Source organism: Sturnus vulgaris, chromosome 30 (assembly GCF_052056855.1).
Source record: "Sturnus vulgaris isolate bStuVul1 chromosome 30, bStuVul1.hap1, whole genome shotgun sequence".
In the NCBI taxonomy this organism is placed as follows: domain Eukaryota; kingdom Metazoa; phylum Chordata; class Aves; order Passeriformes; family Sturnidae; genus Sturnus; species Sturnus vulgaris.
In genome coordinates, this window is record NC_142272.1 from 2,285,392 (window position 1) to 2,298,111 (window position 12,720).

A 12,720-nucleotide genomic window follows, 5' to 3' on the forward strand; every position below is an offset into this window, starting at 1 on the left:
CTATTCCTGTTGGATATGAGGTCCGTGGAGTTGGAGAGGAAGGAGATGTCTCGACTTGTGTGTGACTTTTTTACCTTCAAAGCAGCAAAGTCACTCTGCTGCACCAACCACCCTTTGCCAAAAGGTATGATGAAAAAACTGGAATTAAAGAGGATGTGACATAACTAATTCCACATGCCTTTTATTAGACAAACACTGGGAAATTAGGAATGTTGAGGGTCATAGGACAGGCAGGAGCACAGCATCTTTTATATAAATAATGACAGATGGGTTTGATATCCAAATCTTTTGAAGAAGCTGTGAGGATTGGACCCAAGAGGAGCCTTGGCACTGGTGGCACTGGGGCTTGGAGTCAGTTCCTCAATAACATCTCCTGGTGGAAGAGCTGCTGGAGGTGGCCTTGAAGCTGGAGCTGCTGCCTCCGACAATGCATGAGCCACCTGTGCTGTGTCCACCTCCAGAGATGGAGCCTATTCCCATTCCAGCACAGACTCCACCTCCAGCCCCACCACTGAGGCTCAGGCAGTTCCCGCTTCCATATCCCGTTCCTGAAGTGGTTCTGGTCACAGCTGCCAGAGGAAAACGCTCTTGTGAGAGGAATCCACAGGCAGTGGATGAGTGGGATGGGCTCTGAGCAGGGGTGGGAGGTAAATCTATAAACTGCCAAATGTCTCTAACAGTTACTTACAGATGTTCACTGAGCCAGCACCTTCCCCAGAGAGCCTGCCAGGGAGAAAAAGAGAGCCAGTAAGAATTCAAGGGGAATCCATGAGCAGAACCTGCTCACAAAGGCAGGAAAATTTCCTTGGAATAGTTTTGAAAAGTGGGAAGTTTGTATGAAAGGCTGCTGCTCCCAAACAGCTCCTCTTCACAGGCACTCACTGGTCTTTAAACAGTTTTAAACCTGACCAGGGTCTGATCTCCATTGCACCTCTGAAAAGTGGGATATAAAATCTCACTCACCTGCACTCCTCTCCCTCCAGCAGTTTCCTGTAGGTCGCAATCTCGATGTCCAGGGCCAGTTTGACGTTCATGAGCTCCTGGTACTCCCGGAGCTGCCGGGCCAGGTCAGCCTTGGCTTTCTGCAGAGCAGCCTCCAGCTCCTCCAGCTTGGCCCTGGCGTCCTTGAGGGTCAGCTCCCCACGCTGTTCTGCATCGGCAATTGCTGTCTGCAACCCAGCAACCTGCAGGGGAAAATCCAGGCTTTCATTCCTTATCAAGAGCATAATCCAGCTCTTTGTATCCTGAGTTCCTGATCCCAGGTCTGATATTTGGGTTAACATCAATAGGTTGTGATCTTAACCATCACTGATCCATGAATTGAATTCAATCCATTGAACTGATCCATGTTCTGAGCCAGGTCACAATCTGGATTTACCTCCACAACCATCAGAATCTCCTTGGGGTCACTGGTATTACACTGAGTAACTCTTGGTGATGTTACTGCTCTGATATAAATCCTGTCATGTTCATTCCTGATCCAGCAGAACTCCCTGGGATGAATTTATTTGTATTCCCTGGACAACCCAGAGTTCGGATCACAGCAAGGGTTACACCTGATGCATTGGCAGTGCCCTTTACCTGTTTTTTCACGCTGTCGATCTCGGATCGGAGCCGCTGGACGTGGCGGTTGAGCTCCGAGATCTCCTGCTTGGTGTTCCGGAGGTCGTCCCCGTGCCTGCCAGCCGTGGCCTGCAGCTCCTCGTACTGAGAGGAACAACCAGTTCAGAGAAAATAAGCTGGATTTAGAGCCCAACAGAGTGTGGGTTTGGGGGCGCTTGTGCTGCAAAATGTGTGCATGTTCCCAATCCCAAATGAACACTTCCGAATTTCATAGGGTTATTAAATATGAAGACATTCTGTGTTTCAGAATCCTTGTGGGGCCCACCTCCCCAGGGGAATTTGGGGATGGGAGGGTGGTTTTCCCATTGCAGAAGCCTTCCCTGGCACTCACCCTGGACTGGTACCAGGACTCGGCCTCGGCGCGGCTGCGGTTGGCGATGTCCTCGTACTGCGCCTTCACCTCGGCGATGACGCTCTCCATGTCCAGGCTCCGGCTGTTGTCCATGGTCAGGATGACAGAGGTGTCCGAGATCTGGGTCTGCATCTGGGACAGCTCCTGCAAGAGCAGTGAATATTCCTGAGAGTCGTGACACCAATGTTGCCTGGAGGATGGAAAACCCCAGGGTTAGAGGGGAGAGCTGGGTGAACAAAAGGATTTTTCCAAGATAGCTTCATGCAGAAATATGAAATGGAAAAACCATTGAATTATTTAGTGCAGTGAGGGGAAAATAATCAGCCCTGAGGCTCTGGAATGGGAAAGGGAGGCAAGGGCTGGGAGAAAGATATAAGCTCTGGTGCTCACAGCTTCGTAGAGGGCTCTGAGGAAATCGATCTCCTCTGTGAGGGAATCCAGCCTGGCCTGCAGCTCTGTCTTGTCCAGGTAGGCAGTGTCCACTTCCTAGGAGAGGAATCACATCACCAGAACGATGTGAGTTTCAGAGAAGCAAAGGAAACCCTGGAGAAGGGGTTTCTTTCAGGGCTGGGAGGCCACGTGTGCAGGCACCCACCTTCTTCAGGGTCACAAAGTCGCTCTCAACGGCCGCGCGCTTGTTCAGCTCCTCTTCATATCTGTGGAATGGAGGTGGGGGGGTGGTCTAGGCTTCTTTTAAATTACTTCATGTTTTCAGGAGCAGACTCTAATTTGTTTTTGTAGGTACACTTCTGCACCTTGGTCTTTTCACCCTGAAATTTTCTGTTTGTGACTTCTCAGCCATATCTTGTATTAAACTCGGGCCCTTCTCAGAAGATTAAATCAGCAAAAAGGCTTTTTCCCCTTGTGTTCTGCATCTGTTGCAGCCCACCCAAGCCCAGGCAGATCATGAACAGACTCACTTGTTCCTGAAGTCCTCAACGAGACTCTGCATCTTGCTCAGCTCCCCTCCCAAGTTCTCCTTGTCTGTCATTAGGCTGCTCAGGTGCCTCCTGAGGTTGTTCAGGTAGGTCTCAAAGAGAGGTTCAATGTCCTTTCTCACTGTTTTGTTCCCCTGTTCTTGCAGAAGGGCCCATTTGGTTTCCAGGACCTTGTTTTGTTGTTCAAGGAATCGGACCTGGAGAGAGAAGGGTGTTTTAGGATGATTTTCCTTGGAGATGTGAGGGACATCCTGCAAGGATTCACCTACTGTAAGATGGAAGGTCTCAGCCCTTGGGGAACAGCTGGCAATTTAAACACTCCTGCTCTCTTTCCCAACTCTGCTTCCTTACATCCTGTACCACCACTTTGTCCCTGTTTTCTGGTCTCACCTCAGCATTCCCAAAAGATGTAAATGGTCTCACAGCTGGAAACCCTCAGGATTTGTTCCCAGTCTGCTGAGATGTTAGAACTGGCAGTACAGGAGCAGCAAAATTGTGGCTAAAGGTATAATTCACCCTCGTCTGTGCTTCCCCATCAAAGAATCACCCCAGCATAACCCGAAATTTCAGGTCTCACCTTGTCGATGAAGGAGGCAAATTTATTGTTGAGGGTTTGAATCTGATCCTTCTCATCCTTACGGATACTCTGGATGTTGGGGTCAATCTCCAGGTTGAGCGGCTTCAGAAGGCTCTGGTTGACTGACACTTCATGGATGCCCCCAGCTGGGACAGCAGGAAATCCAGGGCCACCACCAAACCCAAAGGGACCAGCAACTGCCCCACCAAACCCACAGGAGATCCCAGTGCCAGCACCAAAACCTGCAGGTCCGTAGAAGACACCACCTCTTCCAGCCACAGAGATCCTCTGGCATCCGCCAAGGCTGTGGAGGCTCCTGCTCCCAAAGCCCCCAGTGAACCTCCCATGGGCAGGGGTGGCCCCACAGCTCCCAGCTCGGGGTGCAGGGCGCAGGCAGAGGCTGGAGCCGCTGGCGTTTGGGATGAAGGCAGAAGCAGCGCTGAAGCTGGCTCTGCCCTGGCTCCTCACGGTGCACTGGCGGGACATGGCAGCTGCCAGGAGAGATCCAAGGAATAAAGGAATGAGAGGAAGTGGCTGGAGGTGAAGCTGTGCTCCCCCAGACTGGGACTGGCCCTTTATACCCTCCTGAGGAGGGGATGGCTGTGGTGTGGGGCTCATCCCCCTGATTAACCAGGCCTGGCACACCCACAGTGAGTTCACCATGAGCACCTATGGAGCTTTCCAAAAAGTGCATGGGTTGCATTTTTTTGGTGTTGAAATATCTGAGAAAACCTCGATAGTGGCTGCTCAGCTCCTGCTTGCAGCCACCCCTTTCCCACTTCCTCCTTCCACTGCTGCAGGAGATGGTTCCTTGTTGGGCAAGCGCTCGCTCATCTCCAGTCCGTGGATGAGTCAACCCCAGTTGTGTAAGGTTAGTTTGCTTGGTCCCTGTGCTGGACTTCTGACAAGTCTCTGATCATGGGTTGTGTTTTGAGCAAACTCCAGAGGGGCTTCAGCACCTCAGGCCCCAATCTGATGGGAACTGTTCTCTTGCTCTTGTGCCCAAAAGAGAGTTCTTTAAAGCAGAACAGGTACAGGAAAGAGAAAGAGGTAATGGAGGGAGGGACAGGGGAAATCTTGGAGCACCCACCACCAAAAACCAGCTGGGGAATGGGAAGGATGTGGAGGGAATTTTATGAACGGTGTTCTCAGACCTTTCCTTTCTGTGAAAACTGTCCACATTTCACAAAATCATCAGGGTTGGAAGAGACCTTCAGGGTGACCCAGTCCAGCTGCCAGCCCAGCAATACCATGACCACCCAAATGTGCCAAATCACCCTGATTTGGAGTGACAAGAGATGGTGAAATATCAGAACCTGTCCCAGAAGGGAGTTTCCATCATCCGTGATGCCACAAACCCTGACTCGGCGATTTCTCAGGGCTTCACCTGCGCAGATTTTTGATGTTTCCTGACTCATGGGATGACTTTGTCTCTGCACGGTGTTACCAGGCTCCCCTCCCCGTGCCTGTTTGTCTTTCCCCTCTGATATCCCTTACTCACCAGGAAAGTCAGTGCTTACCACATTGCTCACAGACACCGCTCTTCACTCCCACCCCTGTGGCTTCCAGGAAAAGTCAAGCAGGGCATTTCCTTGGTGAAGGATGCAGTGTCTCAGCTCTGGCACACGGGATTGTCCCAGAGCAGGCAGGATGCTCTCAGGTCCAGTGCCTTGTGTGGATGCCCAGGGATGGGCATGCTTTTCCCAGCCCTTGCAGCCCCTGGGGTTTGTCGTGGTTTCTCTCTGCTGCGGATGCCCAAGATGAGCCTTCACTCCTTGGAGAAGGTGGCAGCCGTCCCACAGAACATTCCTGGGAATCCACAGCTTCCCCAGCCGTGTCCAGGCACCGGACTGGGTGTGCCACAGGAGTTTGCAGGTGCATCTTTCAGGAGCTTGTCCTGGCACACGTGGCAGCCATACAGAAACGTGAGTGTAAGCAGAAGGTGTCAGGAGGGAAATGGGCAGTTTCCCATCATCTCTTTTTATTTTCAGCCAAGCTTTTTTATTTTTATTTCTATTGTTCTCTCTGTTCTTGTAACATTTGCATTACACACCCTGGAATGAGAGTAACTGTCTTGGGAGTGTTTCAGCTCCTGTGTGTTACAACAAGCAGCCGTTTTTAAGAGAGAGGAGCTCCTGTGTCTGAGCCTCGGGCTGCCCTAAAGAACTCTTTAAAATCCTTATGGGCACCAACCTGCAATCAGCTCCCTCCACACACTGCAAATCCAGGCCCCTGAGTGCCAGCACCATCCATGTCATTATGACTAAGGCTTTAATCTGGGCTGGAATTAATGGGGATCATCTTCTCCTGCTGAAATACTGGCCCCAGGTCATCTGGGGATGCAGGAGGTGACAGCCTGGAGAATAGGCCCCTGCTCTTGGTCAAGGACAGCTGTAGGCTGATTGAGTATCCAGAAGTGTGATGCCTCGGAAGAAGAAATATTCAGGCCCTGGCATTTCTCAGGCTGGATGAAAGGCTTTGTCCTCTCTGTGCTGTGACCCAGGTGTGGATGCAGTGGGTGGCACCTTCTGATGTCCTCTTGGACGTGGGACCAAGTGTTGGTGTCACAGATGATGGAAACTCCCTTCTGGGGCAGGTTCTGATATTTCACCATCTCTTGTCAGTCCAAATCAGGGTGATTTGGCACATTTGGGGATGTCATGGTAGTGCTGGGCTGGCAGCTGGACTGGGTCATCCTGAAGGTCTCTTCCAACCCTGATGATTTTGTGAAATGTGGACAGTTTTCACAGAAAGGAAAGGTCTGAGACACCGTTCATAAAATTCCCTCCACATCCTTCCCACTCCCCAGCTGGTTTTGGTAGCTGGTGCTCCAAGACTCCTGCTAATGCCCCATGTATTGACCCCTCACAACATGAAAGGCTGGAGCGTGTCCAGAGATGGCAATGGGACTGGGGGAGTGCTGGAGCACCAGGAAAGGGTCTGGAGAGCTCCTGAGGGGGCTGGGGTGGCTCAGCCTGGAGCAAAGGAGGCTCGGGGGAATTGCCTGACAGGCGGGGGCAGCCAGGGGAGAGTCAAGCTCTGCTCCAAGGGAACAACAGAACAAGAGGAAGCAGCCTCAGGCTGTGCCAGCGGAGGTTTAGTTGGACATCAGGAGGAATTTCTCCGTGGGGATTGGAAGGGGCTGCCTGGGGAGGTGGTGGAGTCCCCCTCCTGGAGGTGTCCAGGGAAGGACTGGACGTGGCACTTGGTGCCCTGGGCTGGGTTACAAAGTAGGGATTGTGCACAGGTTGGATTCAGTGATCTGGGAGGGCTTTTGCAGCGTCAGGGATTCTGGATTATATGATCCAATAACCTCGTGGTTAGAGAGGGTGTGTTTGGGCAGCAGCAGGAAGGCACTGGCTGACCTGGCCCAGGCTGCAGTTCTGAGGGAGGATATTGCTGCTTCCCTGGAGGCTGCTGAGAGAGGTGCTGGAGCAGGAGTGGGGACCCACAGCAGATCCACAATCAAGCCTGCAAGATTTCAGGAAGATTTCCTCAGGGATACACATGCAGAGCACGGGGCATCCTAGAATATTATTGGAAACTGCTGGTCCTGAAGGAAGCCCTGAATCCAGCCTGTCATTCCAGCACTGGCAGTTCCCTTCTAAGTCCTCAAATCCATGGGTATTTTCCTAAGAGGGCCTCTCTACTCATTATTTGAACCTATTAAAATCCAGGGAGTGAGGGCTGGGATGTTTTTTCCAGTTCACGCAAGTGACTTTCCAGCAGTTAGATCTGCCACTGTAAATGTTTCTCTGCTTTTACTTCTCCATTAATTTCTCCCAATTAGTCAGAACCACATGTGAAATCCCTATACCTCCTCTGGTTTTTCTTCCTCCTTCTCAAAACAAGACCTTGTCTCCAACATATCCTAAAAACCTGAAGAAATGCTGGATTTTGATGACTTTCTCTTTTCAACAGTGAAATAAATCCCTTTCTTGGCTGTTTTTATAGCTACTGGATAAGGGACATTTAATTCAGTGTGGGACTATATCTGGTTCCTAATTCCTATTGGCCAGAGTCAGGACCTGATCCTGCCCCTCTGTGTGACTACAGGGAACGTCAGCACCAGGACCCAAACTGAGCACCTGAGCCAGGGAGGGCTCTCAGCCCACTCAGGCAGATGTTGGCACTGCTGGCTCCAAAGCGTGGGTGAGACCAAGGGTTTGGGATGGATGATTCACCTGAACAGGCCAGGGGGCTGCTCTGGCTCCCCTGGGAATTAATTCCCTCTTGTTTGAGGTTTGTGCAGTACATCACACACCTGGCACTGGGATCCCACGCCCGGGATCCAGGCTCTTGGATGTTCGATGGGCTGGCAGCTGGAAGCAAATGAAGCTCAGACCTTTTCCCCTATGCCTAACTCCTGCCTTGGCGTGTCCTGGTGTTTGGCTTCCAGGTGTTTTCCCTGCACAGTGGGGAGGGAATGTCGAAATCAACACCAAACCTCCCTCTGAGGCTCTGCTGGGCTGGGGTGTTTTGGCTGCTGACAGTGAAATTCAGTAAATCTGAGTGAGGAGCAAAAATCAGAGCCTTTAACTGGTCAGGGCCTAAGGGAAAGTTCTTGTTACCTGTGCTTGCATTTGCTCTTGCACCTCTTTAATTAAAAGGACCACAAAATAGAATAAATTACATATGCATTTTTATTAGACAAACCCCAGAAAGTGAAGAGAGACAAACAGTCATGGGACACATTTTATATACAAAATTCGGCCAAAAAAATTGCTGAGCTGGAGCAAGCGAGCTGTAAATTTAACCCAGTGAGACGCAGGTTCCAGGGCTGAGCCCAACAGGATGTGTGCGAGACAACACAGCTGAGAGAGAGTTCCTAAAGTAGGGCTCCTGTGGGACAGGACTTGGGGTGCAGGTGGCCCTGGTTGTGCTGACCCTGCCACACTTCAGGAAAGGACCAGTTTCGGTGCTTTCTGCTGCGTGGCGGTGACTGGAAGGAGAATTTTAGCTCCTGTAACTTCTTCTGGTGGAGGAGCTGGAGACAAACTTCATGCTGGAGCTGCTGCCAGCTCCGAAGGTGGTGCTGCTCACCCCGGGAACACTCCCACAGTTGAAGCTGTTCCCCAAATTGCAGACCCCCCCTCCCATGCTGAGGTTGCTCCCTCCTCCGTATCCCGTTCCCACTGTTGTTCTGGTGACGGCTGCAAGGAGAAGGAGGAAATGTTCAGTATCTCTGGGCATTGGCTTCGTGGTGCAGAGACACAGGAATGTTTAAATAAGGTATTTCTTATATTTTAGAGACTTACAGATATTCACTGGGACCCCATCTCCAGCCAACCTGTTCAGTGATGGAACACAAGGAAAAGGATTAGGATATTGTTGATATTGGGGGGGAGGGGAACAACAGGATACATTTCCCAGAGTCCTTTGTGAAGAAAAATAAAATCACACCATAATTCATGGATTTTTGTTATTTCCATTATGTGGGACAATCTCCCCATTCTGTGCTCCCTGTTTAGCATTCCAGAAATGCTGAGCTTCTCCTGTGCAATGCCCGGCCCCAGGGATGATGTTGCCCACTCACCTGCACTCCTCTCCCTCCAGCAGTTTCCTGTAGGTCGCAATCTCGATGTCCAGGGCCAGCTTGACGTTCATGAGCTCCTGGTACTCCCGGAGCTGCCGGGCCAGGTCAGCCTTGGCCTGTTGCAGAGCATCCTCCAGCTCGGCCAGCTTGGCCCTGGCATCCTTGAGGGTCAGCTCCCCACGCTCCTCAGCATCAGCGATGGCAGCTTTCAGGTTTGCACACTATGGAACACAAAGCTCTGCTCAAAGTCCGCACTCCAGACCCAGGTTGTTCTTTACCTCCCCTGCAATCACAAGGTTCTATCCCAGCACCATCAACTCCACCAGTTTTACTGACAGTTATCTTTTTGAATGAAAAAGGGTCAAACTGAATAGAAGTGCTCAGGTTCCTCCAACCTTTTCCTTCCTCTCCCTTTGAAGTGGGGGGTAAATTGGTTAGCAGTGGGGTTTGCTGCCCTTTACCTGTTTTTTCACGCTGTCGATCTCGGATCGGAGCCGCTGGACGTGGCGGTTGAGCTCCGAGATCTCCTGCTTGGTGTTCCGGAGGTCGTCCCCGTGCCTGCCAGCCGTGGCCTGCAGCTCCTCGTACTGTCACAGAGAGGAACAACCAGTCAACAGAAAATCCACCATTTTTGGAGTTACCACGAGCCTGAGAATCCTTTCTCAAGCGCAGATCAGCAGCTGGGAGGGTTTTCTCGGAAGAGTCAGTCTTTATCTGTTCCAGACAAGATATGAAGATAAGAGCAGGGAAACTCCAGGTCCTTCACCTTGGTCTGGTACCAGGACTCGGCCTCGGCGCGGCTGCGGTTGGCGATGTCCTCGTACTGCGCCTTCACCTCAGAGATGATGCTGTCCAGGTCCAGGTTCCGGTTGTTGTCCATGGTGAGAACCACAGAGGTGTCAGAGATCTGGGTCTGCATCTGGGACAGCTCCTGCAAAGAGTACAGGGAATGAGGTAATTCCCTTGGGACATGCCTTTTCACCTTTCCAGGTGAGCTGCAGACCTGGGAGAGGCTGCTGCAGATTGTTATCTGAACAGCTCAGGTGTTGGTGCAACTCTATGGAGGGGAAGGATTTAGCATTTCCTGGGGGAAGGAATTAGAGGCTCTCAGAGGAGCGGAGGGAGAGAAGCTCTTCACTGAGGGCCAGGATGTTTTGGAGCTGGTTGTACTCACTGCTTCGTAAAGTGCTCTCAGGAAATTAATTTCTTCACTCAGTGCATCTGCCCTGGCTTGGAGTTCCACCTTGTTCATGTAGGAAGCATCTACATCCTGGGGGATGAGAGATTTTTGGGTGGTTTACACCCCTATCAGTAAATCAGGAACATGCATTGTGATAATAGTCCAGGGAAGAAACCATAAAAAAAAAAAAAAAGGAGTTGGAATTGTAATGGATGGATTTGTGACTGAGTAGGTGATGAGAGCTCTACAATGAGCCATCCCACAGTGCCCTGGAATTTGCTCTCACCTTCTTGAGCGTCACAAATTCGTTCTCTGCGATGGTCCTCCTGTTGATCTCATCTTCATACCTAAAGGAGGACGGCACAGGGAGTTTTTGTTTGGGCGGGTAACAAAGAGATTTGAGTTTGCTGGAATGAATTTCCTTCAGAGCATTTTGCATACAATGCTCTTTTCCCTCAATGAGAGACCAGGAGCTGAACCAGTTAAAACAAGTACATCAAAACAATTTGAACGAATCCATTATTTTTTACTTATTTCTGGCCATTAGTCATCCTCCTTCTGCTGTTTTAAGCAAATGAAACGTGCTGCCCTGAAACTTTCAGACCTACTGTGTAATTTTTCCTTCTCAGTAGGTAATTTAATTAATAAGTCTTTGATCATGCTCCAAATTATTCCCTAAATGTTGATGTACTTGGATCGGTTACTCTGTTACTGAGAAAATTTCTCCTTGAGAAAATGTCATTGCTGGGAATTCCAAGATCCTGGACTCTCCTGGATTCCCCAGTTGGTTTAAGGATATTGAGGGGAGAAAGGCTGCACCTGCCCAGGTGAGTAGAGCATTAGCTCAAGACTTACTTCTTCTTGAAGTCCTCGACCAAGTACTGGGTGTTGACGAGCTCTCCTTCCAGCCTCCCCTTGTCGCTCAGCAGTGAGTTCAGCTGCACCCGCAGGTTGTTGATGTAGGTCTCGAAAAGGGGCTCCAGGTTGTTCTTCACTGTTTTCATTCCCTGCTCCTGCAGCAAACTCCACTTGGTTTCCAGCACTTTGTTTTGTTGTTCAAGGAATCGGACCTGGAAGGAGAAATATCCTGAAGGGGCTTTGAAAGAACAGAAACTGGGGAGAATTTCCCTGCAAAAGGGAGGGTCTGGCTGAGAGGGTGAAATGGTTTTTCAGCTGGTTTTCAGAGCCAAATTCTCATCTATTGGGAGATTTTACTGCAGGGACCCTGTTCAGTGTTATAAACTCTGGAACAACCCTTGATTTTCTGGTGTCCCATTCATTCTTTAAATTGAGACCAGGTACAGGGATTTTGAGTAAAAAATGTGAGTAAAATCACATAAAGATCAAAGCAGGGCTTGCTCTTTAATAAAAATAACATTGTTAAGGTGCTTCTCCTTCCCTTCAGTAGAGCTCCCCTACCCCACTAAATGTCCAAAATATTGCAGTGTTTTCCTTGAAACCAAGGAGAACCAGCTTGACCAGAGCAGGAACTGAGCAGATGTTCTTGTGCATCAGTGAAATGTGGTGGACAGACAGATTTGGATCAAATTTTGATACTTTGAACTGAAAATCCAAACATTTTGGTGACAGATTTAAATACCCTTTAGAGAATTCAGGCATTGAGAAGCTGCTTCTCCCTTGTACCAATTTCCTGGTCATTTTAGGTGGGTTTAGGTGGGTTTCTGGAATTCATTTCGTCATCTACAAAGCTGTACCCAAGGCTCCTGAGATGCTCACTGGAGGAGCCTAAAGTCTCCAGAAGAGTGGGATTATCCTCTGGAGATTTTTTTCCCCACTGCCTGTGAGATGTGGAGCAGCAAACAAGGAGGAACTCAAACACTGGATGATTAATTCATGGCAACCGCTATGGAACAGGTGCCATTCCCTGGAGCTTCCAGGGCATCTTCTAGTCTCATTCCTCACTTCTATTCCTCCTTGATCAGCTTTTGTCCTCATTAAGCAGAAAAGAAAAGTGTCCCTGTCAAAAAAATCAGATATTTAGGAAAGCTCAGATCTCACCTTGTCAATGAAGGAGGCGAATTTGTTGTTGAGGGTTTTGATTTGTTCCTTCTCCTCTTTTCTGATCCTTTGGATGTTGGGGTCAATCTCTAAGTTGAGTGGTTTCAGAAGGCTCTGATTGATGGACACTTCATGGATTCCCCCAGCTGGGAATCCAGGACCACCCCCAAAGGCCCCGTATCCGTAGCCAAGGTTGGCTGGAACACCAAAGCCAGCCCCGTACACGCTCCCGGCGCCACCACCAAACCCTGCTGAGCCATAGAAGCTGCCACCCCTTCCAGCCACGGAGATCTTCTTGCAGCCACCAACATTGTAGAGGCTTTTGCTTCCAAAGCCCCCCCCGACCCTGGCAAAGCCACTGCCAGCATTGCAGCTGCCCAGGCGGGTGACGGAGCAGGAGCTGAAGCTGGTCCGGCAGGTGTTGGGGACCACGGCTGAAGCAGCGCTGAAGCCACTTCTCCCCCTCTGAATCCTCACGGTGGACTGGCGAGACAT

General features: G+C 50.3%; 2 protein-coding genes across 2 annotated transcripts; both read right to left on the reverse strand.

The window, feature by feature from the left end:
- Nucleotides 1-360: 360 nt before the first annotated feature.
- Nucleotides 361-3,976, reverse strand: LOC106863514 (keratin, type II cytoskeletal 5-like). Its single transcript, XM_014892988.2, has 9 exons — nucleotides 3,491-3,976; nucleotides 2,896-3,110; nucleotides 2,571-2,631; nucleotides 2,366-2,461; nucleotides 1,955-2,119; nucleotides 1,582-1,707; nucleotides 964-1,184; nucleotides 689-723; nucleotides 361-569 (listed from the first exon to the last, which is right to left on the reverse strand). Exons 1-9 carry the CDS (start codon nucleotides 3,974-3,976, stop codon nucleotides 361-363), a joined length of 1,614 nt encoding a protein of 537 aa, XP_014748474.2.
- A 4,178-nt stretch (nucleotides 3,977-8,154) lies between these two features.
- Nucleotides 8,155-12,720, reverse strand: LOC106863513 (keratin, type II cytoskeletal 75-like). Its single transcript, XM_014892987.2, has 9 exons — nucleotides 12,226-12,720; nucleotides 11,062-11,276; nucleotides 10,493-10,553; nucleotides 10,201-10,296; nucleotides 9,793-9,957; nucleotides 9,488-9,613; nucleotides 9,027-9,247; nucleotides 8,749-8,780; nucleotides 8,155-8,643 (listed from the first exon to the last, which is right to left on the reverse strand). The coding sequence occupies exons 1-9, from the start codon at nucleotides 12,718-12,720 to the stop codon at nucleotides 8,447-8,449; spliced, it is 1,608 nt and encodes a 535-aa protein (XP_014748473.1). The 3' UTR covers nucleotides 8,155-8,446.